Below are 26,844 nucleotides of genomic sequence, written 5' to 3' on the forward strand. Positions count from 1 at the left end.
TCCAATTAAATATTACCTAATTTACTTACTAAAAAGGTTACTGTTTTAAATTAGATATTATTTACTGTATTAGTGTATTATATATATTTTTTATTGAGTATCTAAAAATGCAATAAATACAAGTCGCGTAAGGACGCGCAAATATTAAAAATATTACGGTGGCAATGCCGCATAATGTACGTATAACGTGCATCCATTTTATATTAAATTATGCGATCCTCCACAGATGAAGGTTGAGAAAATAAAAAACGTTGCTTACGAATGAGCACAATCGTCAGCTTAAACTCGCGTGCTTGCGCATCGCGAAAACACCCGACAGCGCGTTCTCTCGGTCGTTGTATAAGTTTCACTTTCGGTATGGCGTCCTCTTAATGAAAGAAAATTCAGTAATAGTAATGGAGAATGCGCCTTATCACTCTATGAAAATTACATTGAATTCTCCTTAGAATCCAGTGTTTATTATTCTCGTAGTCAGCTGTTGCTGATCATTACTACTGTCGGAGCCGTAGTCGCGCCACCAGTGAATACTCACGAAACAACCTATTCGTCCCAATTATTGTAAAATTTCTCAGCATGTGAAGTCACTGGACGTTCCTACTCAACCATAGATATTGACGACATAGATGGACTATTCTATTGTATTCACGATTGCTTTAAGAGAAAGCTAGTTACCGATATTGTTATACTATACATAAGTAGTTACCTATATATGGTTAGTAAACACCAAGATTATAGATAAATAGGGTTATCTATTTAAAACTATAAAATATGGATCATTATAAATAAAATGTATTTATGCCTCTATCTTATATCCCAACTCTTGCTTCTCGCCAAGTAGATGCTAATCCATCACTTCTCTCCTTAATGGTACAGTTGATGTCTTTGACTCTGTCTTCTGTCACTTTCTGCTTTCCTGAAAATTCTACAATAAATCACTTTCTTTTCCATGTTCCCAGTCACCGTTATAACTACTCCCACAACCATCCTCCTCGTGGGATGCTCCGTCTATTTAATAACTCCTAGATTAGTAACTGATACTGATTTTTATTTATGCATACTAAATGTTTAGTTTACAGTATCTTTATTCATTAATATGTTTACTCTTTATTATAGATTATTGCTTATTTTTAAGTGTATCATCTAAGACTGTGTTTCACCATTGTTGTCAGCTGTAAAATCTCTTCTTATCACTACCACACCACAGATTAAGAAAAACCCAATAATACACTCTCCAAATCGTAAAAATGTAAACAAATTTTTGTACTTCTCATATCAGTGTGTCATTGATAGAAAAATTAAATTTCATATGTTTTAGTGAATTGGTAATATGTTATGGCTGTATGATATCAAGAATTTCTCATGATAACATATTGTTTTGTTTTAACATAATAACAAGCAAGTTATAACTGTTTTAAGTTAAAAGCATTTAAATTTTAAAAGTTAAAAGTTTCTAATTATTTCTTCAACAGTTTTGTTGATTTGGTGTTTTTGTACATTCTTTTTTGGTATCCTAATTATTTTTGAAGCAAAAACAGAGCAAGTCTCTTCGATTCCATGTCATAATATCTTTGGTCAAAATATCTTTGGTCAAAATATCTTTGTCAAAATAAATTTTATGAAAATATCTATTAAATTGATTTTTTTTAAAGGTTTATTCATAATATCATTTATTTATTTTATTTTTATAAATATATTGTGTGCAAAATGTATAATAATTGTTAAATAATATAGTGTTAGTAATTAGTATGATCCTTATAAAAAAATAATTGTGAAAAATTTTTAAAAACATCATAGTTAAAAAATTAATTATTTAAATTAAAATTAGTGATTAATACTGAACATTATAAAATAAACCTCTTAAATATTGAACTGTTGGTATTTCAGAGCAATTTTCCACGATTACTTTTGTTATTAACATCTCTGTACTTTCTACGACGTGTTGGACTTGCTTCTCCCGGTAAACGTTTTTCCAATCGAACCTGATATCACGTAATTAATCTATTTCTAAATAAATAAATTAATTAAATAAGATGAAATATAAATACCTCTTGTAACAGTTGCTCATGTTTTAAGAAGCGTATGAATTTCCTATTCCGGCCCGGCCAGAACAGAGGACGACGGAGGCAGCTTTTGCCTGACCGTCGTCAACGTCACACAGGTCTACAATACTTTAACATAATATTAAATAAAGTGTGTTGTCGTTCGAAGCTTGTCTTTCGTTATTACCCATTCCGCTCAAAACCTACAAAATGTTCCATAATGTCAATAAAAAAAAACAGGTTGACAGAATTTGCAGCTCCTCTACATTGTTCAGTGGTAAGATATTTATAGTACTGGCTGGCTTTTGGGAAAAAAAGAGACTTTTACAAATAATTTAATTCTCACAAATTTTAGATGAAATTCTCGCCAAATAAGAATCAAATAGTGATTTAACAACAAACGAATCACATGATCTTTCTACACCAACGGAAAGCTCAAGTCCTATTCCATGTACTAGTACAAGTTAATTAAATAATGAATTATAGATTTATCATATTAAGGCAAATATATAGGAACCTATATTTAGTTTTTTTTTAAATATAATACTTTAATAATTCAGACGAACCATTTTCTCTTTTATAAAAATGTTATTAATTTGTATTATATCTTAGGCTTATCTTTCAATACTACCTATGAATCATATTCTCAGACACCAGATCATTTATCCTATTCTACACCCAGGAAAGTTATTTTAAGAACGTAAATGAAAAAAGCGAAGGAAAAAATTAAGAGTTTGGAAAAGACTGTGCCAACACTAAGTAATATATTAGCTAAAAATTATTTTCACAGATATTTTTTAAAGCAATGTCAAAAATTGTTATCTCCTTCTTTACTTTTGATTGTTAGATCTCATTTAATGTGTAAATTTAAGAAAAAACCAGGTTATAGATATTCAATATCACTAAAAAAATTATTACCAAAAATACACAAAACCGTTTTATTTAAAAAAAATTACATAGCATTAAAGGTATATATCTAATTATTTTTCGACATAATCACCATTGAGTTCCAAACGCTTTTGGTAACGTGGTATGAGTTTTTGTATGCCGGCGTCGTACTCTGTTCGCGCCACCTCCTGTAGCCATGTGGTCGTGTAATGTTTGTGATCCTCGTCGTCGGCGCTGGGAGAATGTGTATGGCGCCACTGCATCGATTGTCTCTTGGTTAACCTAATCTAGGAAATTCAAGTTTCATCCCCTGTCACTATACTGTCCAAGAATTCCTCTCCTTGTTCATCATGACGTTCTAAAAACATTCTTCCTGCCTCAATCACAAACAGAAGACGTTCTTCCGTAAGCATTTTTGGAACCCAACGAGCACTCAGTTTCCTGTAATCAAGTCGATTCGTGATTACTTCGTACAGAACAGATCGAAAACACCTGGATGCTTCTCGAGAAGTTCGTCGAGAGTCAAACAACGATCTTCTTGGATGAATTGTTCGACTTTTTGAATGAAATCGTCGGTCACAAAAGACGGCCGGCCGCTCCTCTCCTCATTGTGCACACTCATTCTTCCTTCTCGAAATTCTCGTACCCTTTTGGTGACGTTTTGGCGATTCATAACATCTGGTCCATATGCCTCGACAAGTCGACGATGAATTTCAGTGAGAATGACTCCTTCTTGAGCGAGAAAACGGATCGCACTTCTCACTTCATACTCTGAATATTCAGTGATAGAGGTTAGTGCGCTATAACTCGCCCATCGTGAAAATTTCTCACGGACAAAAAACGTAACGTACTAAAACCGTTCTGGTCTGAACTTGTTCGCGACATGTCACTGAAAGTTGTATCAAGAGGAATAGATGAACGTGGAGTGCTCGTTTTTGTAGCAGTCATTTCAGATGATAAAAAAAATAATGAGCCTACGTTTCTCCTTCACCGATCTCATCAATTTAATCCGCATAATTTAATACCAGAGAAAAAGAAAAAACGAAATTTTATTAAAAAAAGTAACCATGCAAGCTGATACTAATATCTCAGATGACTCACTTAGCCATGAAAGTATCTCAACAACAAATACAGCCAATGATATTAGTGATGAACCACTAAATTTATCGTTAAATTATAATTCATCATCAAATTTAAGGTATATTAAACATGCAATTAGTAGAGAATGTTTAAATTAATTAAACATAAATATATTTTTTTTTTTTTAGTGCGTGATCAAAAAGCTATCATGCAAATAGTTCTATCGTGGTGGTTGATGCTGAACATAATTTTTTACAAAAAAAAAAAAACGAAGAACTTAAATTACAGTTACATAATTTAGCAATTGCATTTACTTAACACCTAAATCAAAGTAATGATTTGATAAATTCATACACAGGGCTACCCTTAATACTGCGTTAATGGCTCTTTACAATTTAGTAAAAAAATGTTTAATTTAATTATCATTTGAAGAGGACTGTTGAAAGTATTAGTAAGCCTGCTCAGATTCTTATGACCTTTATTAAATTAAGACATAATTTCTCTCATTTTGATTTATCTGTAAGGTGTAAGTGTAGTAAAGCCACTGTAAGTAATATACTTATTACTTGGATAAATATTTTACGTAACATTATTTTTTCTAAATTTATGAAAGAATGGCCATCAAAGGTATAAGAATAAAACTTGTTTGCCAAATGCATTTAAACCATTCCCCAACTGTAGAGTTATAATTGATTGCACTGAAATGTATAGATCAGTATCCTACCAATCAATGAATATACAACGGGATACTTACAGAAGTTATAATCACAGAAAAACTTGGAAAGTCCTTATTGGAATTGCTCCAAAAGGTGTTGTTAAATTAGTGAGCAGCTTATATCCAGGCTCAACCTCAGGCAAAATCATAAATTTAAAAAGTGGTATCTTAGAACAATTAGTTCCCGATGATGTTATAATGGCAGACAAGGGATTTTTAATTGGTGATATTTTACCTCCTGGAGTTTTACTGAATATTCCACCTTTCCTAAATACTTAACAATTTAGTGCACAACAAATTATTCAGACTGAATCGATAGCAAAAGCTCGAATACATATTGAGAGGACAATTCAACGTATTAAATGTTACACAATAATAGATTTTATTCCATTTTCTATGCTTATATAAATAATTCATTATTTTTCTTATGCAAATATCATATTAGAACTAAAAAGGTAGTACAATTTTGGAACCCTATAACTAATAATAAAAAAACAAATTACATTAAAACGGATGTGGCATTGACAGCGAAAATGGAAAAGATTAATATAATATTTATTAGGAAATATTACGAACAATAAAAAACTAGCTACACTTTCCTAAGTAATAAAATATTAAAATTGTTAACATATTCTATAAACTAGGTATCGTCAGCTGCGAAAGTCTCCTGCAAAAATGAAGTTGTCAACTTCAATAGTCAAACCCGCTGCATAGCATTATGATTCTACAGAACCATACTACCATCATAGGCAACCACCACTCTGATAAAAACAGAAAGTTGAAGACTACTAGTTTCTCTCTGCTCAAAAACAAACCAAATCAAAAGAAAGGTTGGCAAATGAACCTGTTTCTATACAAGAATTAGAAGACTACTTCAGGTGAGTCTGATTTTTCTGATTGCACCTCAGTTCCATCTAGCGAAATCACATCCAAGTTCTGGGGTTTCGCTTGGTGTTGCGGGGTTGGCAACCTGCACAATTCCCTCGCGGTCGGGGCATCCACATCACGAGGAGATAGATACTGGTACCGGGAACATAGCGTGCGGCGCGGCGGCTTGCTAACACCGAACCAGCTGTCAATATATAGACTGCCCCGTGACCTTAGGTGGTTATGACGCAAGTTACGCCAGATCGTTTCCTTAATTAGCTGCGGCTCGCGTGGAGTAGAACTTCCGGAGGTTGGTATCTCCGGTCATGGACAAAGGTCGGTACCTTGTAAGTTGAACTGGCCCCAGGGGTTGCATGCGAAGGCGTATGACGCCAAGTCGTGTACCCGGGAGCGGTGGCCTATACCTCTGGCTGGGAGCAACCTGCGAAAAAAGCTGACTGTCCTGCTGTGTCGTTCGGTCAGTGGGCGTCGAGGGCGTAACCCGGCCATAGGGTCTGAGGGTTGTCGTGAACGAGTACACCGGCGCTAACCCTAACGGTTGCGGACGGGAAACCGGCCGTCGTCCTTAACTGGGTTTCGTTGGGTTTTCTCCCGTGACGGGTGGGCTCGCGATGTGCTTTGCTGGATGTCATATGGCTGCCTCCTTTGCTGGGAAGACGAGCCCGGCGATGTCCTTTGTTGGATGTTGCCAGGCCCTTTCTCTTTTTCGAGATACGGACCTGGTGGTGTCCTTTATTGGTTGCTGTCGGGTCGGTTTTCTCTAAGTCAGGCACGGCCACGCCGCTACGGACAGGCTTGTGCTCCCGAGACAAGGCTCGGGTGGTGCAGGGCTGCCAGTTCCGCGGGCAATGGTCGTGTCCTCGGCTCCTCCTTCAGCAGAGTGACCGGGACGAGGGAGCGGACCGCGCCACTAGGCCGGCAGCTAATGAGCTTCCGGCTCACCGATAGTCGTCGTAGACTCGTGTCCGGTCTCTTCCCTTGGACCTTCGAAAGCATTGCATCTCATCTGCACGGGTGCTCGGCCCAGAGGTAAAAAATGATCGGTATTGTACGGGCCGGGAGTATATAACGATAATACGCGCGCCCGGTCGCCAACTTATAATTACGCCCCACTAACACCTTGGTCTTAAAATTATGGAGAAGCTGGGTGTGTAGTGGTGTAATAGCTCAGACAGCAGTGGTCGGGATCGCCGGGCAAATACTGTTGAGCTAAGTAGCGCGTGTTGTGTAAAATGAGGTGCATTTCTCTGGCTACCCCAGTTTCGAATTTCGGAACCAAACCCGTGGCTTTCGATTGTTCTTGTTTGCTCCGAAAATTTCGACGTAAAATCACCGTTCTCGATTTATAGCCTATTTACGTTGGGGTACCAAGGAAATGCTCGACTAGTTTAATTTAAGCCTCATTATATTTTAAATCAGTACTTAACAAAGAAATTGTCAACTTACAAAAAAATTTAACCATCGTATATTAGTAAATGTACAAGCATGTTGTTAAATACCGTTTACAGTTATAACATTTAACACAATGTATTATTTCTATGTTATATTAATTTTTCAAATCACCATCTTATAGTCATTAATTTATTGATTATTTTCTCAAATTGATTTTTAGGAAAAATAGATTTGTATATTTGAATTACATTTTTTTTAACAAATTAGATTTTTTTATGAAATCTAGATTTTATTTAAATAAGATTAAATCCAAAATAGATTATTATGAGTGATAGCGCCGGAAGTATATAATGATATTATGCGCACTCCGGACACCTTTGTTGCTCACCACTAACACCTAGGTCTTAAATATGCGAGGACTGCGAGGTGTGTAGTGGTGTAATAGCTCGAACAGCAGTGGTCGGGATGGCCGGGCAAATACTGTCGAGCTACGTAATGCGTGTTGTGAAATGTGTGTATTTGTGTATGAATGTGTGTATGTATGTAGATATGTGTACAATAAAACAAATAATAATAAAATGGTAACAAGGTTTTTGCTAATAGTTGCTGTTGCTGTATAATACACAATAATAATAATACAAATATATAATAAAATCACAGCAATACAAATGTATAAAAATAATATTAATAAATCACAGCCCTTATGGCTAAGTAATATAAGTATAATAATGCAGATGTGCAGCCCTTGTGATTGACAATACAAATATAATAAATTGGCCCTTCTGGCCCAACAGAGTGAGAGTATATGCTCGGCCCTTATGGCACGAACCAAACCAAATAATGATAAGCACAGCTATCAGAGCTGATGCTCGTGTAAGAATAATTAATATAAATATTACTTAATGTGCGGCCCTTATGGCTTAAAAATTAAATAAGTATAATAAAAATAATAATAAATATATATAGCCCTTATGGCATAATAGAATATAATAGTACAAAATAATGTACGGCCCTTGTGGCACGACAGAACAATAATAAATATGTATAGCCCTCATGGCTCAACAAAATACTAATAATAAATAAATGGCCCTTTTCGCCTAACAACTAAATAATATGTATTATAGCATAAATAATAATATAAATAAAACTCACAGGTTGTCGGTGCACTGCTGGCCAGCCGCTGCCTAGCTATATAATAATAACATAAAAATAAAAACACGCAAAATGGTGTTAACACACAAATGTAATAAAATTGGCGATTCGCGCCGACACAAAGTTATAATAATTTAATTTGTATCACAATATAATAAGTAGGCTCTTCTGGCGCTAATGATTATAATAAAACCAAATTTTCACTATTTTGAGATGAAATTATTATATAATAAAATATTTTGGCACACGCCGTGTTAACCCGACTACGTACGATGCGAGATAAAAAGTCGCGGCGGCCGTGTTAATTAATATCCGCGTAGCCGGTGCGGCGGCATACGATAACGGGGATATCTACATATTAAATAATTCACACGGGACTGAAATAAGAACATACAAAAATAAAACAATAATTACAACGGTGATTATGTGTGTGTGTGTTCTCCTTGCCCGATATATTAATTTACGTAAGTGTTACGCTCTGGCCTCAATAATGAGTAACTTTTAACTTTTTTAATTCTATTTCGAGTTATTGTTCGTATTGAATTTTTTATTTTATTTTCAAACTCGATTTTTTTGTTAAATTATATTTTATAATGAGGTCTTAGTTTTAGATTTTTTTTTTGATTTTATTAAAAATTTGTAATTCAAATTACTTTTTCGAAATGTTTATGTGTGGTTTTTTTTATACGTGAATTAATCAGATTTTGGTTTTGGCACAATTTAACCGAAATTTACTGTTCTGACCATACGCTATAAGACACTATAATTAAAAAACAAATTTTGTTTTGATTGATGACCAATTATTTAACTGTTTTTTTTTTTGATAACATTCAATTTAGTCAAACTGATTAAACCCTTGTCGTCGACTTCCTGAATTGAATTAATAAATATTTATATATACAATTTGTGCTATTTATTCACTGTTAACTAACCAAATTTCATTTTTTTTCACAACTTGTCCACCTTTTGTAAATCGTTAAATTACAAATTCTATATTATATTATAATATATAAATTATTAAATTATATAAAGTATTATATATTATATTATTATTATATTATATAATATTGCAAATTACATGAAAAAAATTAATATTAATGTATTAATATGAAAAATAAAAATATTATTTAAATACTTAAATTTTTGGGTACCATCAAAAACTTGTTTGCATGCTACATACTTACCATCCTTGAGGCTTAAGCATAGACTAGTATACTAATAGATGAGCAACTACTGTGTTATGATATTGGACATTGCAAACAGCGCTCCTGGTGTTCGGCGAATGGAGCTAAACACCGTAACGGCTGGGGGCTTCAAAAATAATCCCGCACTTTGTTGTATTTAAATATTATTATATAGCATAATTTACTATATTTACTTTTTTATTTTAATTAATTCATAGTTTATTGAAAAAAATAATAAATAAACAAATTATTTAATTTAATACTGAACATTTTTTTAATTTAAATACCTACAAATTGTAATACTATGATTAGTATTAACATTAACGTTTAATATTTTTTTATATAATATATTAATATATTATACAAATAATAAATATATTATATGAATAAATAAAATATAATTAATGAATAGATTAAAATAATAATAATAATAAACATTATAAGAAACTAATTTTTCTAATTTCAGTAAATTGAATAAACTAATAGTGTGAACGATTAAACAATACATTAACATTTAACATAATACAATATACATAATAGTAATAATAATAATAATAATATTGATTATAATAATAATAATCATAATAATAATATATAATACATTCTTAGTAAATTAATCAGAGTAAATAACAGTAATTAGAAATTTTTTTTTTTTTAAATTGAGATATTTTTTAAAAGGTTTTGTAACGTGAAAAGGCATTAATTTTTATTTGATAGGTTTCATTTTGGGAAACATAGATTTTACCAGCAAGAATTCTATTTATTTGAGTGCACCAGTTATGGACAATTACTTTTATTGTAAACGCAATACATTTTTTTCCAAATAGTGGTCCGTGAGTAGAACATAACGAGATGTTGGTATTAAAACTTTTATTAATAATTTCAATTAATTCAAACTTTAACAGTTTATGATGGCAAATTGATGGTAATCTTTGCTCAATTAAATCAACAACCCATTTCACTAACTTACAAAATAACAGACTTGGATATTTGTGGTTATAATTACCAGAGAGTCTATAATCCCTTGTTTCAATTAGTACCTATACTGTAATTAATCTTTATTAACAATATGTTTATATTTTTAACTGTCATATTTATGAAATTTATTTCATTTATATTTTGATAAGTTAATACTGGTTTATAGAAATTTTTTTATTTTATAAATCGTTTTAATACATTTTTCAGCACAATCAAAAAAATCTCAATCTATAATGATCTGTCTGCAAGTAGTAGCTTAACAGAAAACAATAATGTGATTTTATCTCCATCATTGTTGATTTCTCCTGAAACTTCACCAAGTTCTAAAATCAATTCCATAGCAAGAAATCTCTTTCCATCTCATTCATCCCAATCTCCTGCCAAGTGGCCAAAGAAAGGTAAATTATATTATATGCTAAATTAAATTAACATCTGAATGTATTGTTAGATTGTAATTCGATGTATATTTGTTTTTGTAATACATTTTATTTGTACTTGTATGTTATTTGTTTGAATTTATTTTTCAGTTGAGTATGATAAAACTTCACAGATATATGTCGTTACAAAACTGACTGAAATGAATACAAAAATAAACAAAATCGTTTTAGACATGTCTAGACAAGAGGAATTAATAAAAGATGTTTTAAAAATTGTTAAGTTTCAAGATAAAAGTATTGATGATAATGATGACTATGACAATGATGTTTTTCTCGAAAGATTTCCTATTGACGACTTGGAGTCTTTAAGAGAAATTAATATTACTCTTAAAAATGACGGTGTGTTCTGTAAAAAACTGGCATGTATAGTTCATGTTATGTAATATATATACATTTTAATTGTTAGATTTCATATTTTTAGATGAAAAAATTAAAAATTTTCCATGATTCAAACATCGGAAAAGTAACCAAATCAATTATGGACTTAATATTTACAAATAATTTGGGAAGACAAGTGTCTTTAACAGGCAAAGGTCCAATGAACAAAAAAGAAAAGGAACCTCTCAAGTCTTTATTTCTTTTTAATTATAAGTGAGTTTATTATCTTGTTAAAATGTTAGTCCTAAAAATGTTAAATGTTTTATGATTTATATATAATATATTGTATCTATATATTGTTACAGATGCTATTCTTAAAAACGTTAAAAATGACAGCGTCTCTTCTGCACACAAAGCAGTATCAGGATGGCTTAAACATGCAAAAGAACGGCATATTGTCGGCGGCAGTCAAATCGTTAATTTTCGAGACTCTTAATTTTAAAAAAATACATTTTTTTTATATAATATGTTTTATTTTAATGCTAATTGAATCATTTTTATTTTAAATTTATTATATTTGCATACATAAAATATTTTATTATTTTTCATATGAACTATTGGTAAATCAATTGTATTCTCAAAACAGCATAATAATTATGCCCTAATTATATATTATGTATAAGTAACTTTTATATAAAAATCACATTTTTATTTAGTGTAGGTAAATAAGAATTTGTTTATGTATTGTTTGCTGTTGATAATTTCAATATTTGACACCAGGATCTAAATCTTTTATTAATATAATGTAATAATGTGATAAATTAATTTTTTACTGAATAATATTTAGCATACTTATGAATTTATTGTATCCATTTTGTTGTGGCTAAAAATGCTTTTCTTATATTAATTAATACTCAATTGTTTTATTCATATTAACAACTGGTACATATGTATTATGTATTTATTGTTCTTGTATTTTCACAGCATATGTTCACATTAACACATTATATTATACATTTATTAGGTATATGTTTATGTATTAGTAACTTATAATATATACGTCATATTTTTATTCATGTACCATAATGATAATTTGTTATTATAATAAAGTATTCACAATTTTACCTATATGTATATATTTTTATTTTTATTGTTTATTTAAACTTATTATTGATTAATATATTATCAGTGTATTTGTTAGAGCTCTGGGAAGAAAGTGTTAATCTAAAAAATTATACACAATAAAATAATTTAATAAGAAGCTTTTTGATTTAGTAAGAATACTTTTCTTTTTTTTTTTTTGAGACTACTGGGAATGTTTAACAGCTATTTGAAGACAGTTTGGTACTAAATGGTAACAATTAGGAACTAACACGACTTAAATGGGACCGTGTTTGGCAACAATTAAGATCTCAGTAGGCATTAGAATTGACCTAATTAGGTATTATAATAAAAGGTCATATTAGGTAAATGTTGGGAAGGTCGTGGTATGGTCTGAACTCGGACGTTTGGAAGTCTACAGACCGTCTTGAGACCTTCCGGGACGGTTAATAACCGAAACAGGAGCATCCCGTTGTAATACACGCTGCCTGAATAGACTGTCCCCAGACCTTCCTTGGGGGGTTAATGTGCTATTAGGGATTCATCACTACAGTACTTTTTTCTAGTGTCCAAATATACCATAAGTTTGTTTGTACCTGATTTTTGTACAGAAATACATAATATTTTGGAAAATTTCATAAAGGTAATTTTATTATAATAAATTTAATTTCACTTTAAATAATTATATCAATGCTTATGAAATATATAATATACATAAAAAACAATTAAATACAGAAAAAAAAATGATAAATACACTGATATATAACTTTTATTGACTTTTGGAACTAAATAACTCTGCAAATGTTTGCGATGCGGGTTCTTCTGTGTCTTCAATATTATGCTCAGAAGATCCATTATATGTATAAATTGAACTTACTGATGGAATATGTAAATCAATGGATGAGGATGAATCAGATAGTAAATGGTATTGTCCTTCTTCGTAGTTTGATTGAAGAGATTGAGGAGTGTATGTATCATGATAAATTTGAGTTTGTTTATTATTTGATTCGCGGCTTTCATCGTACTTCAACAATTCCTTTGTTAAGATGGTTTGTATTTTCAATTGCAACGCAAGTGCTTGTCTTTTAGGAAGTTGATTAAGTTTAACAGCAACACTTTTACCAAAAACTTCAAACGGAGTAAGAATCATTGATGTTTGGGTATATAGTTTTTTGTTTTGAATTTGTGATTGATTTATTGATTTTGCCTTGTGAATTGTGATTTTGATTTAAAATTAATAGTGGTTGATCTTGTTGTTTATGCTGTTTTTGTTGTTGTTCTTCTTCTTTCCTTGCGTTGTGCATAATGAAGTGAGTGACGCTTGTAAATATTCCTGCTATTAGTTTTATGCTTAAACTGAATGTTTTATATAAAAGAGAAACGTTAATTCCTATGTTAATGCGGTTTAGAATTATTTTCCATATAAAAAATATTCCTAGTAGACCGGATATAAATTCGCCAAAAACGGTAAACCAGCTTCACATTTGTTTTAGTTTATTGTCTACCATATTGCTAATGGTATTTTCGTCAATTAATGAGTTAAGATTTAATCTGTGATCCATTATCGTAAAACCCGTGGTTTGTCTTGCTAAATTTTTTTGAGAAGCTTCTATTTCTTGGGGAAGTACTAGATATTGTTGAAATTGTTTCATGGTGTCATAATTATAAATTCCTGCAGTCATTAAATGTTCAATGTTTTTATATGTCCATGTCTATTTTGTAGAGGGTTTAAGAGATTGTGGTCTTTTTATTTCTCTAATATTTTGTGACGAGGTATACCATTCTCCGTCAAGTAAAAATGCCGATGATAATATATGATTACAATCTAATTCTGTTGCAAATTTTTGTAAAGTTCTTTTTTTAGGTGCCATGAAATATGATTGATTATTGTAAATAACTGGTAGTTCGTCATAACAAATTGTATTTTTTTGTGAGATTTCTACTTCTACTGGTTTACATTTCAGTAGGTATATGATTTCTCCAGCCTTTAATGCAGTATAGCCCGGACCTTTGTCCATGGAATATGCAAACTCGGATAAGCTATACGTGGCTAATGTTAGCCTGTATAGTAGTACTTTACGTTCTAATTCACATTGTTTTTGGATTAGGTCTGTATATAAAGTTGTTACTGATGCTTTAAAACGATTGTCAATGTAAACCAATTTAGTATTTATATAGGCCATTAAATCTATATTTTGTTGATGTATATTTTTGGTTTTAAAGTAATGAAAAAATAATGGGTCTATAATTATAGTTAATTGAGAATGATCAGTTTGTGTAGCTGGTATATTGCATATGTATGTTGATTTTATGTGTTGTAGCGCAAAAATAATTTGGTCCGATTCTACTAGATATGTTCGAGTGGTTTTATCATTACTCGAAGTTATTAATGTTGCAGGTCCGTCATATAGAGTGGTAAATTCGTGGGTTTCACAATCATAAGTATTTGCGTCCCATACTACTTCCCCTTTATAATTATCCAAACCGTATTGATTGGATAATTTTAAAGTTGAACCGGTTGGGAGGGTTAATGTGTTTTGTTTGTGGTTTACTATGGCCAACCCTTCAGTAAGAGTGATTTTATAGTTAGCTTGAACTATAGCTTCTTGCCATGTACCTTTCTCAGATGAAAATGTAGTGCCTTTGCAATTTCCATGTCTGTCTACAAAACCGGCCACTGTAACTGACGATAACGTAGTTTCCTTAATTTTTAAACCCGTAATTATCCCTCCGTTTGGTAGGTGGTATGTTAGTTTTTGGTGTATTTCAGAGCATCGAGCACTACCTAATTCAAGTATTTCTATGAAGAATCCATTATCAACCATTTGAGCATCTTCTAAAAGTGAATATCTACTTATAAAGTAGTTTATTATTATTGAGCATGTTTTATAGGGTGTTAGATAGGTATCTGTTTTTTGTAGTAGTCGAATTCTTGGAATTAATTGGGTGTTGATTTCTGATGGTGGTTCGCATGGTTCCACAAAGAGGCTATTAAATGATGTTATATTGATTTTTGGTCCATTACAGTCATATGCGATAAAACCATGTGCCATGTGTAATAGCAAGAGAAATAGTAGATGTATGAACTTCATTTTGATTTTGTTTAATGTTGAATGTGAAATTCTGTTTTACAATTTATAAATATGTAGAGTAGGATACAATGGTTTCTAAAACATATGCAATATAATATAGATAGTTTTAATACTAATAAATAATTATATATAATTTATGTTACGTGCTATGATTGTTGTAAATTGTTATTAAGTTAAAATTAAAGTTCTTCTTTTTTTTTATATATATACTTTTATAAGGAGTATTATATTTATTTTGTATATAGACTTATTTGTATACAATAGTATCTTTTGAATAATTTTTTTTTTACAAAAATATATAATGTTTTTGCTCATTTAGGCTAGTTTATCTTTAATAATTTATGTGATCTTTGCACATTTTTATTTTAATATTTTATTTTATTTATTTATTTGTTTGTTTTTATTCTTCTTATTCTTAATTTTATTTATTTTTTTTTTTTGTTTTTGCCTTTAGTTTAGGCTGTTGTAACTCAAATCATTTGTATGATTTTTTTTAAATGTATGTGTTCTTTTTTATAATTATTTTATTATAATTCTATACCTATATGTTTATATATAGGTATATCATATTAATTATTTATATTTTGATATTATGAAAATTTAAACAAAAATCTTATTTATTTAGGTTCAATTTATTTAAACATATTCATTAGTTATATAATTTTGTACCTTTAATTGTTCCATTTTTATTAATTAATTTGCATTGTGATTTAATTTATTATTATTTTCTTATTATTTGTTTATTTATTATTATTATTATATATGTATATTTTTTTAACTATTACTTTTACATATCTATTATTTGTTTTTAATATTTGTTTATTAATGAATAGGTATATTATTATTTTTACCTATGACATTTTATTAACAATATAATTTACAATACACAAATTTTTATGAATTACATCTACAAAATAATTTGCAAATATTCATGATTTTGACGAATTTTTGTTAATATTTGAACTTCAAATGCTAACAAAAAAAAAATTGTGTATTCTTATAATATTTGAATCACTATAAGACTAACTTATGAGGAACTTTGTATTAAATTTTCAAGTATTTTGACTCGGCCAAAAAATTTTTATCGATATTTACAACCAAAAAAAAAAATAAAATAAAAAAAAATTTTTTTATAATATTTCAAATGCCTAAAAATAGCATTAAAATAAGCGAAATATTTTGAAAATTAAATCATGTGAAGAAAATGTCAATCTAAATAACTGGTGAAATTTTCAAGTATTTACGACTTATACTTTTTGAATAATAACAAGAGATGGGGGTCGTTCTCCGACAAACATAAATTTGATAACATGATATAACCTCAAATATTTTCCATTACCAACATAATTTTTATTAAATTGACGTTAGGGAAATTTTGTGCTAAAAAGTAAACAAATTTGTAATCTGAATCGTCGAAACTTAAAAGCTTATTTTTAAGAATAAAACCGCTTAAAATGAAAATCTTTGAAATTAAGGTCATCTAAATCCAACAATATTATAATGCTCTATTGTTTTTACTTCTGTCATTATTGTAGACTCTACAAACTTAAATTTTGTAGTAGATATATCTTTATTATAAATAAAATTTAAATACATAATATATTATTATTTATTATTTTTGTTTGTGTATTAATGAACATCAGATGAGAAAACCACAGGGCTGGAAGTTGTTTAATATATGATTATATTTTATTATAATATAAAATAAAATAATAAAAATATACTGTTGGAAAAAATGTAGTTGTTTATCCAATTCCTCATTGAAATGCCACCAATATTGTTTAAGTCTATCTGGTCTTTATTAATGTTTGTAATATTCTTTTAAATTTATTTTACTTTTATTTATAGAACTATAGTAATTGTTCAACCAACTAAATTTGATTGCATTTGTTTACAGTTATGCATTTATACTTCAGTAGTTTAAAATATAAAGTGTATTATTGTATTTGTTTAATTAATAAAATACGTTTAAATAATTATCTTCATCAAAAATATTTTTTTAGAACTAACTTGTTAGCATGACAAAATGCTTCCAACAGTTCCAACAGTTAAAACTAAAATGTGTACATATAACGAACTTTCAACTTCAAACTTTGTAGGTTAGGATCAGATATGTATAGTATCTATATATATTTATTTCAAATAACAATTTGACATTTTTTTTTTCATGGTTGGTCACTCTGACTGTCGGAGAAAAAATTGGTTGTTATCAGTTGTCGGAGAACGGCCCTCGGCCCTAATAACAAATATTTAAAATCGTTTGAGGATAAATCGTTCTCGTTACGCCATTTCGTAAAAATTTAAAATTCAAACGCACATAACATTTTTCCTATAATGACATTTCGAGTTTTCTCTATAGCTCTTTGAAGAAAAACTTAAGGAAAACTTAGTGTTGATTTTTTTAACCTTAGATATAAACAAAAAAAATTTTATGATTTTTCAACTAAAAAATTACATGCAATGTTTCGTGAGTTTGACATATTTCGTAAACATTTTAACTATAAACGCTTATAAAAAAAAATTGTGATGTTGACTTTTTTTTAACTACAATAAGAACAACTCATAAGAAACCTTGTATTTAATTTTAAAGTTTTATTGGTTAATTTTTTATGATTATTAGGTATATAGTTTTATAATAACCAACTTAAATTCTTTTTTTTTATTTATAACTACATATCGAGCCCTATTAGGTAAAAGGGCGTAAGCGACATATTCATTATTTTACAGGAACTAAAAAAAACACTTTAAAAATCGAATATCTGATGGATTTTCATGAAAATTATATGTGTAGTTATAAAAAAATTATTTCGAAAAAAAAATTACGGGATAAAAATAATATTTTTAATATTGTGTAACTTATGTCGCTTACAATAAAATAAATGTTCGAATATAGCTCAATGGTGCTTACACTTTTCACTTTTGGCGCTTACAAATAAAATGTTGTCGTGTTGATTAATGCATGGCGCTTACACTAGTCTTTTAACGCACTTTGTTGAAATGTTATAATATTATTTTAGTTTCAAAGTTATTAAATAAGTTATTGTATAACTCAATTAATTATAAGTAAATTTTTATTTTTCATATTCTTTATCTATCATATTTCCCCCTCTCCCTTCGTAAATATTAATATTATGGCTATGATGGTTGTTTGTCTATTAACCATATTATTTGTATATACATTTTATTATCTGTTACTTTTTGATATTAATTACCCTCAACTAAGACAGACATGCATAAGCATAGCTTGGTATGTATTCATATTAATATTATGGTCCTCACTATTTTCTCAAAAATTACTGAGAAATTCAAAAAATATGTTTTCTATTAAACTTTACTCTAATATTTACCTGTAATATAAAATATGACATAGAATTTAAACATAATTAGGTATAATGTAAGAAATATAACAGGCTTCCAAGTCTTTTTGGTTTTATTTTTAAAGTAAGTAAAATTAAAATACTAAAATAACAATATTATCACAATTAAAGTCTTTTTAGTTCATAATATTATTAATAGGAAATTAAATCTAATTAATACTTAGTTATAATAATATATATACCAGTATTTTGGTTATATTATGTTAAAATGTGTAGTGAATTATATAAATCATCTGTAGGTATCTTATTAACACATTTAACTTATAAATATTACAGTTATATTAATAAAACAAAAAATAACAATATCACAATTCAAATGAGTAAACAGACATAAAATGAACATTTTACAGACATAAAATAAAAAGTACTTATTAGATTAGAGGATTAAAATATAAAATATAATACTTAATACTTAGTTTTAATAAATTAATTGCAATAAAACTGTAAAACTGTAAAACTGTAAAACTGTAACATAAATCTATCATATTTTTTAATATTATTTTCTTATTTCAAAGTCAATCTTTTTCTTCTAAAACATCATCTTCCTCGTCAGTTTCTGTTAACATATCCAAAATATTTTTGTCATGGCTTAAATTTTTGTACTCATCATGGAACCTTGTTGGTATAATTTCTTGTTTACAAAGTTTTATTAAATCAAAATACTTTTGTGATATTATTTTTCTTGGGCATGAATAGAGTTGTTGTGGTTCCACTAAAACTTCAGTATTTGCCTTTTTTGATTTTCTTATTCTAGGAGAATGTTGAATCATAATATTTTCAAATTGTTCATCATAATCAAAAAACACCTGTATTCCTTCTCCTTTAGTGAACTGAACACTTTTCATTTTTGTGATTTTAACAACTTTTTTATTATCAGTCATTAAGGTCTTTCCCATAACTGAACAAGTAAATGTCTTCCAGTCAAAGAAATCATTGAACTTCATCACTTTTACTTCAAGTGGACCAGGATTTTTTCTTGAATTAGCTATCAGAGTAGGCCACTCTGATGGTGCCCAAACAGTTTTGTTTTTTAAAAAATTATCAATAGTAGAATGAATCGCGTCAACAGGCATATAGGTATGCCCTGGTACCAAATAAGTGATTTTGACTGAAGTCACATATTTTGCTTTATTAATAAATTTGTTCAGCATTCCAATCATGACATGGTTCTTATTTTGACCGCAGCAGGAATCACAATAGAGTGCAATAGTTTTAATGGATTTTTTTTTGTCTATATCCATTAAGTAATCATGCATACAAGTGGCTATTTCATTGCAACCTCTGTTAGCATCTCCTTCTCCCCAAAGATAACATACTACTCTTTTTGTAACAGATTCATACACTGTTAAATTATATTGAGAGTACTTACGGCTGTAATAAAAATTCATATTATTGCCATAAGGTGTATTTAAAACTTTTTCCAAATCAAAACTGATGCACAAAAAGCTCTTGTCTGACTCAGTTTTCTTCTGATCACTCAAAAACATAGCTTTAGCTTTTTCTTTTAAATTGATATGACAATTATATTTTTGAATCTCTTCTTCGTTGTTATTTACATTTTCATTTTTTTTTTCACAAATCTTACATTTGTCTTTCTTTGGTAAATGGAAGCCAATAGAGTATTTAGTTTTAAAAAAACGACGAAAAACTAAAGATGAAATAGGAAATTCATTTTTTTTTGTACAATAATCTTTATAAATTAAGTATAAATTTGCAATATTTCTAAACTCAGTTGGTAGGTATTTTTTGTTTGACTTATTGCGACAATAGTGTGATGAAACAGCTGGTAAACACCTGATAAATTTATCCACTATTTGTAACTGTTCAGGACTTGTTTTATTTCGAGGAGTATTATAACCACGTCTATCTTTTTTAGCAGTGTTCACAGGTGACTTATGCAAATGGGTATATCTTAAAAGTTTTTGAGGGACATCTAATGTCTTAAGAAGAAACTGCTGGCATACTTGAACTTCAATAGAATTATGTTTTAAAAAATATTCATTTGTCACTGATCTTCTACTTTCACCAATTGACCTTTTTCTTTTTATTTGTACTTGTTTCATACATGACAGTAAATAATCTCTTCTACGTTCATGATCTAATTCCCAAAAAAATTTAAAAATATCCTCTCTTTGTGATTCATCAAACTTTTTTGAACATTTATTTTGACACAGTTTTGCACATGGGTTGGGTTTTACACTTTTTCCTGTTCCATTTATTAAGTAGTTTTTTAAAACTTTTCTAGTAGTACCTTTTTTAGGTTTTTTACGGCCACTTCTTCCAACTACATTGTCATCACTAAAACTTTCATTCAATTCTATTTCATCTGGTTCATACGGGGCATCATGAGATTCAGATATTATAGAAGCTTCATTCACAGTCATATTATTCATTTGAAGATTTGAGTTGTTAATTATACTATTATAGTCTAACTCAGTCTGATCAATTTCATGAGTATTAATGCCAGTGCCTGATACTGGCACCATCAATGCAGTGTGAAATAAATTATTACCTTCATTGGAAACACCATCATTCTGAATTTCAACAGTATCACCAAATGAGTCTAAGTAGCGAAAATCCATGCTTTCAAGATCACTTATCGTAAGTATTGGTCTATCCAGAGGATGATACATATTATTATTAATATTCCTGTTAATATCATTGACAGCATCATTCTCTGCAGCAATAATATTATGTACATTTTCATCTAATTAATAAAAGCAAAACATGATAATATCATGTTAATAATAATATAATATAATATAATATTATTATAGGAAACATTAAAAAATAATGAGTGTATAACTAACAATACCTATAAAAGTAGACTAACACAATTGGATTTGGTAATGAACATTTTAGCATTAAGTGCAGTATAAAATAAATAGTAAATGAAACATTTAAAATAGGTACTAACTGTAATAATATAATGTTATTTACTTTATAGATATATTATTAAGAACAATAAAATCATAATAATATTATATTATAATAAAACAAATCAATGCCAATAGTTAGTTAACTTTGTGTTAACATGTTGAACATACCAAAGTATCCTGAGTGATCCAAATTTTGATCACATTCATCATTGTCTTGTGTACTCAAATTCTGTACATTTGAATTATCATGAGTAATACATATGCTATCATCAGCTAAAAGTATTTGACAAATAGTTTAATCATAATAATATGACTAGAAATCAAAAATTAAATTAAAGATTATTCCAAAATCTTACTTGATGGTATTGTATTCAAATTGTTCGCAGCAAACAACATTTTTCGTATTCGAGAACGTGATGTTCCTGATGTGAATCGTGACAAAATTTTTATTATACGAATTACAGTTGTAAAAATATAAGAAGTAGGTAAAAAGCAGGGTAAAAAGTAAATTAAATAATGTTGTTACACAATATAAGCTCATCAAATGATTTTTCACCGTTTTAAATAAATTCTATAAGTAATTATTAATAATATTATTGAAGATAATAGATAAACAATATAATATTATGAAAACAATCGTAACCAACATGATGTTACGAACAAATTTCTAAGCGCCAATTAAGTTGTCGCATACGCCTGATTAAATAATTATTATTATTTTGTCGCTTACCACATGCAACAAAGTCGCTTACGTATTTTTTTCGAAATTAATGTGACTTACGATCAATTTTTAAGTTATTGCCTAAACGACATGTCGCTTTCGTCCAATCTTTAAATGGCAAAATGACATGCTTAAGTTTATATTGTCGCTTAGCCATTTTACAGATCGATGCGTCTGAATTTTAGAAAAATTTTGATACCAATATCTCATTTTCGCCAAAATTGTCGCTTACGCCCTTTTACCTAATAAGGCTCGATATATTATATTATTTATTATTATATTTAGATACCTAGGAACCGGATGTACATTCCAAGATTTACATTTTTTTTTTCAAACTAGGAGCTTCAACAATAGGAAATATTGTTAGAGAAGTTTGTAATGTAGTATGGGAAAAACTTGCTCATATTCAAATGCTACCTATGACAGAGGATATGTGGAAAGATACCGCAGCCAAGTTTGAACAACGTGCTAATTTCCCTCATTGTTTAGGAGCGATAGACGGGAAGCATATCCGTATTATAAAGCCATACTAATGTTAACTGGAAGTCAACATTTCAACTACAAACATTATTTCTCAATTGTCCTGCTAGCAATCGTTGATTCTAACTATAAATTTGTTTACGTCGACATAGGATCATTTGGAAAAGATTCAGATTCGACAATTTTTAAAAATTCTACATTTTGGAATCTGCTACAAAAAAATGAACTTAATATTCCTGAAAGTTGTCCAATATTTATTTTATAAACCATACTATACACTATAAGCACCGTGCATGGTCTGAATAACTGACATTGAATTGTTCTAAATATTAAACACTTTTAGCGAACCGTCGTAGGTTCAGTTATCGGTTCATAAACAGTGCAACCGGCACTGAACAGTAAAATTGATACTCGGGCATTTTGTAGAATTTATTTTTCTGAAAATAATGACGTTTCAAAATTTTATTTTCATTAATTTCCTGATTTTTAATATTTTTTCTAGTTTTGAAGAAATAAAATATGATTATAATGTATGACTATTAGGAACACGGAAGGTATTCGGCCGGCCGTATGGGAATGCGCGCGGCGCGGCGGGTCACATGTTTGATAACATTCGTTGTTAATTAATAATTCGCAATTTTTCTCGAAACTAAAAAAAACGAAACAAGCACTTCAAAAAAAAATTAAAAATGTCAGTGGTCTATAAATAACTAAAAAAAAAAAAACACAAATTAGTGAAAATTACATTGTATATAGATAACACTAACATAAACATTTGGTGAAAGTTTCAAGTATTTCAGTGATTAGTTTTTGAATTACAACCATATAAAAAAAATCGATTTGGTCGAAAACTGGTTTTGTATAAAAATTCCCGTTTTTCTGTCATTTTTTTTTTTGTTTTACTCGATTTTTTTTAAACTATTGGAAAATGTTTACTTTTGACCTCTATAGGTAATGCACCAATGATATTCACTTTTACATCGGAAACCACCCCCAAAGTTTGAAATTGAAGCATTATTTCGACTAATTGTGCTGTACACAGAAACAAAAAACATCATTGTAAAATCAATACATTCATCACTCCGTTCTTCAGAATCTAAAAGGATTTACAATTAGCGAAAATTTTCAATTATTTGCAATAAGTTTACAGTTAATTGGCAGTAATTAGAAGTCGATCTCACAAAGTGGGGCGGTTGGCAAAACAATTTGAAAAATTCATAAAAAATATAAAAAAAGATTTGCAATTAACGAAACTTAATTTACAATTATTTTCAATTAATTTACAATCATTTTTTGGTGTTTTGAGTTCGGTGGGACAAAGGGGCAACTTAATGCTCATTCATCTTCGCGAGTTTCGACTTTTCTGAGAAATGAGCGATGCGTGAACATCTCTAAATTTTCGAATTAAATAGTATATATGGTTTTATCGATATCCGCCCTGGCCTTCACATGTTTGTGTTATTAATTTATAAAACGGAATAAGTGTCATCAAATAACATAATATTAATATAAGCGTTTCTATACTTTATAGCCATGACCTCGTAACAAACATAATTATGTTATATTGTATTATTTTTTTCTTATTTCACTTTTCAGTCAGGTGACGTTAAAACTGGCAGAAAACCTATATTAGATTCTCAATCTATTTATAAAGTTTTGGAACTAAATAAGACTTATATTTTCGAAAATGGGTGTTTAAATCCTCCATCACATAAAATATGAAAAATATTATCGCAACAGCTTGATAACAAAATCCAACCTAAAACATTGTACAAATCAGTTTTCCAAGATTGTCATAAACATCAAACAAATTTAAGAGCATTATTAAACATTGACTTACCAAACCATACATTATTGGCAAGTGATAGTGATTCAAATGGTAATATAAATGAGAAAATGGATGATGATGATAGCGTTTACCGGAATAATAAAGATAAGACTTTGTTTGTTTTGAAAATTCCTCATGAAACGTTTTTAAAATTTAAACCCTCTACTGTATTTTACAAACGAAAAAATGGAACCAGAGCTTTTAACAATTTTAAAACCAGGGGCGTGGACAGACATTATCAATGATACATTTTTAAAAGAATATAAATTACCTTGCAATTTTATTTATAAAACACACAAAGTAAGTTCTTGTTGCGAAAAAACAAAATAATATTTAAATTTCAAAGCCAAATGCAAGGACAATAACTGTTCATTATTTGGGTGGTCTGAAAATGAACCAAATAATGGCGAACCACTTATTATTAAAAGATTGGCAAAAGATACTAGAGGTGAAGAGCTAACTCACATTACTAAAAGACCACTGAAAGGAGACAAACGAAAGCAAGTAGGGCAACAACTTTCGACAGACCTAGCAAGCAACTGGAGACGATATAACGTATCTGATATTCAATTCGGACAAATATCACCTCCTAATTTGTATCGTCATGAAGTATTGCGAAAACCAAACCAGGAATTTAAATATGAAGCATTAGGGATTAAGATAAAATGTCCAATAAACTCTTTAGTTGAGTTTAAAAATAATTCCCAATATTCTGGATTAATTCATCACATAGCTAAAGATCCTTTAATTGTGCACTATTGGACAGCAAATCAGCTTGTGATATATAGAGATTTAAGAAAATCTTATTGCAAAGTTTCTATTGACGCTACTGGAGGACTAGTCAAGAAACTTAAACCTTCTTCATTAAATTTATTATCTTCACATTTGTTTTTATATGAAGCTGTAGTAAATACACACTATGGAAAAATTCCAATAACACAGACGGTTTCGGAAAAACAAAGTACAATTACTATATTTCATTGGCTAGCGGAATGGGTAAATTCGGGTATTCGAATACCTAATGAGGCGGTTTGTGATTTTTCGTTTGCACTATTAGGTGCAATAATGCGAGCATTTTGTGAAGGGAAAAGTTTAAAATTATACGTAGAAACTTGTTTTGATATACTATAATTATAATTATAATTATTATTATTATTATTATTTATAATTGGTAAAATACATAAAATGCCCACGTGTTATGTTCGAATTGATGTTGCACATTTTTGTCGTATTAAACACTTAACTCAACTAAAAAACAAACATTTAAAACATTTTTATGTTAGAGGCTTAAGGTTACTTGTGAAATCAACCGAGTTAAATGAGTTTGAAGAAGTGTTAACAGCATTTCTGACAGTTATGTATAGTGAGACTGATGGATATTCTGAAAATAATGAAATTACACCATCTGAAGAAAGCAGATAATTTATTTAAAAAAAAATTAAAGGTATTGAAATTTATAATACCCAAGACTGCATTGATATAAACACCGGATTAGAAATGGTAACCGAGTATGAAGATGGTGAAATATCTGATAGCATAAAAGAATATCTTGATAATATTGAAAATATAAGCCGTAATAATTTTAAAATCAAAGGTGATAGAATTTCTGCATATTTTATGCTAGATCTTGCCAAAGTTGTTTTAAGAATGTGTAAATATTTTCCTCTTTGGACTTGCCTTATGCAAAATAAGTTTAAATCGCCTTATGCAATTGGTTCGTCAGCACTAGTAGAAAGCGATTTTGCCGAATTAAAAAATCAAATTCTGCGAAATGATGTCAAACCAATGTCCATCGACCGATTTATAATTAGACATCTACAATCCATTAATAACAATACAAAATTATTCAGATCATCTCAATTACGGAATGATAAATTCATAGAATTGAATGATGTGCCTAGTCACTCTGTAGTAAGTAGTGATAATGAATCATATAAAAATTATTGTATTACAGAAGACTACTGTGAAATGGACAAAAATAAAGATAATTCTTTAAATAATTTATCTGAATATGATGATCTTGGCAGCAGTATATCACTTAAAAAAAAAACGAAATTGTTTGATTCTTATATTTCTAATAGTAGTGATTCTGAGTTTTCAAATAAAACAAATAATACTTTTGACGAAATTGAAAACTGACGCGGAAACGGTAACGATGGTGATATGACACCCAAATTAAAAGAAAAGCCCCACAAAAAAATTAGGTTGACGACTTACATGGATCCTAAACCAGAAATAGAAAACATATTAAAGAGAAAAAACACATGGTCCATTTGAACACACTGTTAAAAAATG

General features: G+C 29.3%; 2 protein-coding genes, 1 long non-coding RNA gene and 2 pseudogenes across 3 annotated transcripts; 2 read left to right on the forward strand and 3 right to left on the reverse strand.

Moving 5' to 3' along the window:
* Positions 1 to 1,840: 1,840 nt before the first annotated feature.
* Positions 1,841 to 4,894, reverse strand: LOC149062297 (uncharacterized). The gene is made up of 3 exons (XR_016189528.1): positions 3,040 to 4,894; positions 2,046 to 2,242; positions 1,841 to 1,979 (listed from the first exon to the last, which is right to left on the reverse strand). It is a non-coding gene; the product is annotated as an uncharacterized LOC149062297 (long non-coding RNA).
* LOC107170476 (protein GVQW3-like) lies at positions 3,224 to 3,875 on the reverse strand. Its single transcript, XM_089215282.1, has 3 exons — positions 3,779 to 3,875; positions 3,428 to 3,698; positions 3,224 to 3,368 (listed from the first exon to the last, which is right to left on the reverse strand). The coding sequence occupies exons 1-3, from the start codon at positions 3,873 to 3,875 to the stop codon at positions 3,224 to 3,226; spliced, it is 513 nt and encodes a 170-aa protein (XP_089071408.1).
* On the forward strand, positions 3,995 to 5,130 carry LOC149062298 (uncharacterized; annotated as a pseudogene).
* Positions 5,131 to 9,376: 4,246 nt separating this feature from the next.
* On the forward strand, positions 9,377 to 11,676 carry LOC149062299 (uncharacterized). The gene is made up of 5 exons (XM_089215283.1): positions 9,377 to 9,451; positions 10,483 to 10,714; positions 10,844 to 11,092; positions 11,175 to 11,344; positions 11,437 to 11,676. Exons 1-4 carry the CDS (start codon positions 9,377 to 9,379, stop codon positions 11,198 to 11,200), a joined length of 582 nt encoding a protein of 193 aa, XP_089071409.1. The 3' UTR covers positions 11,201 to 11,344; positions 11,437 to 11,676.
* A 1,626-nt stretch (positions 11,677 to 13,302) lies between these two features.
* Positions 13,303 to 15,264, reverse strand: LOC149062300 (uncharacterized; annotated as a pseudogene).
* Positions 15,265 to 26,844: the final 11,580 nt, after the last annotated feature.

Source organism: Diuraphis noxia, unplaced genomic scaffold (genome assembly GCF_037042655.1).
Source record: "Diuraphis noxia isolate RWA-SAM2 unplaced genomic scaffold, SU_Dnox_SAM2 contig0001, whole genome shotgun sequence".
NCBI lineage: Eukaryota > Metazoa > Arthropoda > Insecta > Hemiptera > Aphididae > Diuraphis > Diuraphis noxia.

Bases quoted from the DNA above. Each gene is read 5' to 3' on its own strand.
- LOC107170476 (XM_089215282.1), bottom strand. From the start codon at position 3,875: ATGACTGCTACAAAAACGAGCACTCCACGTTCATCTATTCCTCTTGAT. The intron at 3,699-3,778 runs GTACGTTACGTT...CTGAATATTCAG, and splicing joins TTCAGACCAGAACGGTTTTA to AGTATGAAGTGAGAAGTGCG. The intron at 3,369-3,427 runs GCATCCAGGTGT...ACTTGATTACAG, and splicing joins CTCGACGAACTTCTCGAGAA to GAAACTGAGTGCTCGTTGGG.
- LOC149062299 (XM_089215283.1), top strand. From the start codon at position 9,377: ATGAGCAACTACTGTGTTATGATATTGGACATTGCAAACAGCGCTCCT. The intron at 9,452-10,482 runs GTAACGGCTGGG...ACTGGTTTATAG, and splicing joins GGCGAATGGAGCTAAACACC to AAATTTTTTTATTTTATAAA. The intron at 11,093-11,174 runs GTGTGTTCTGTA...TCATATTTTTAG, and splicing joins TATTACTCTTAAAAATGACG to ATGAAAAAATTAAAAATTTT.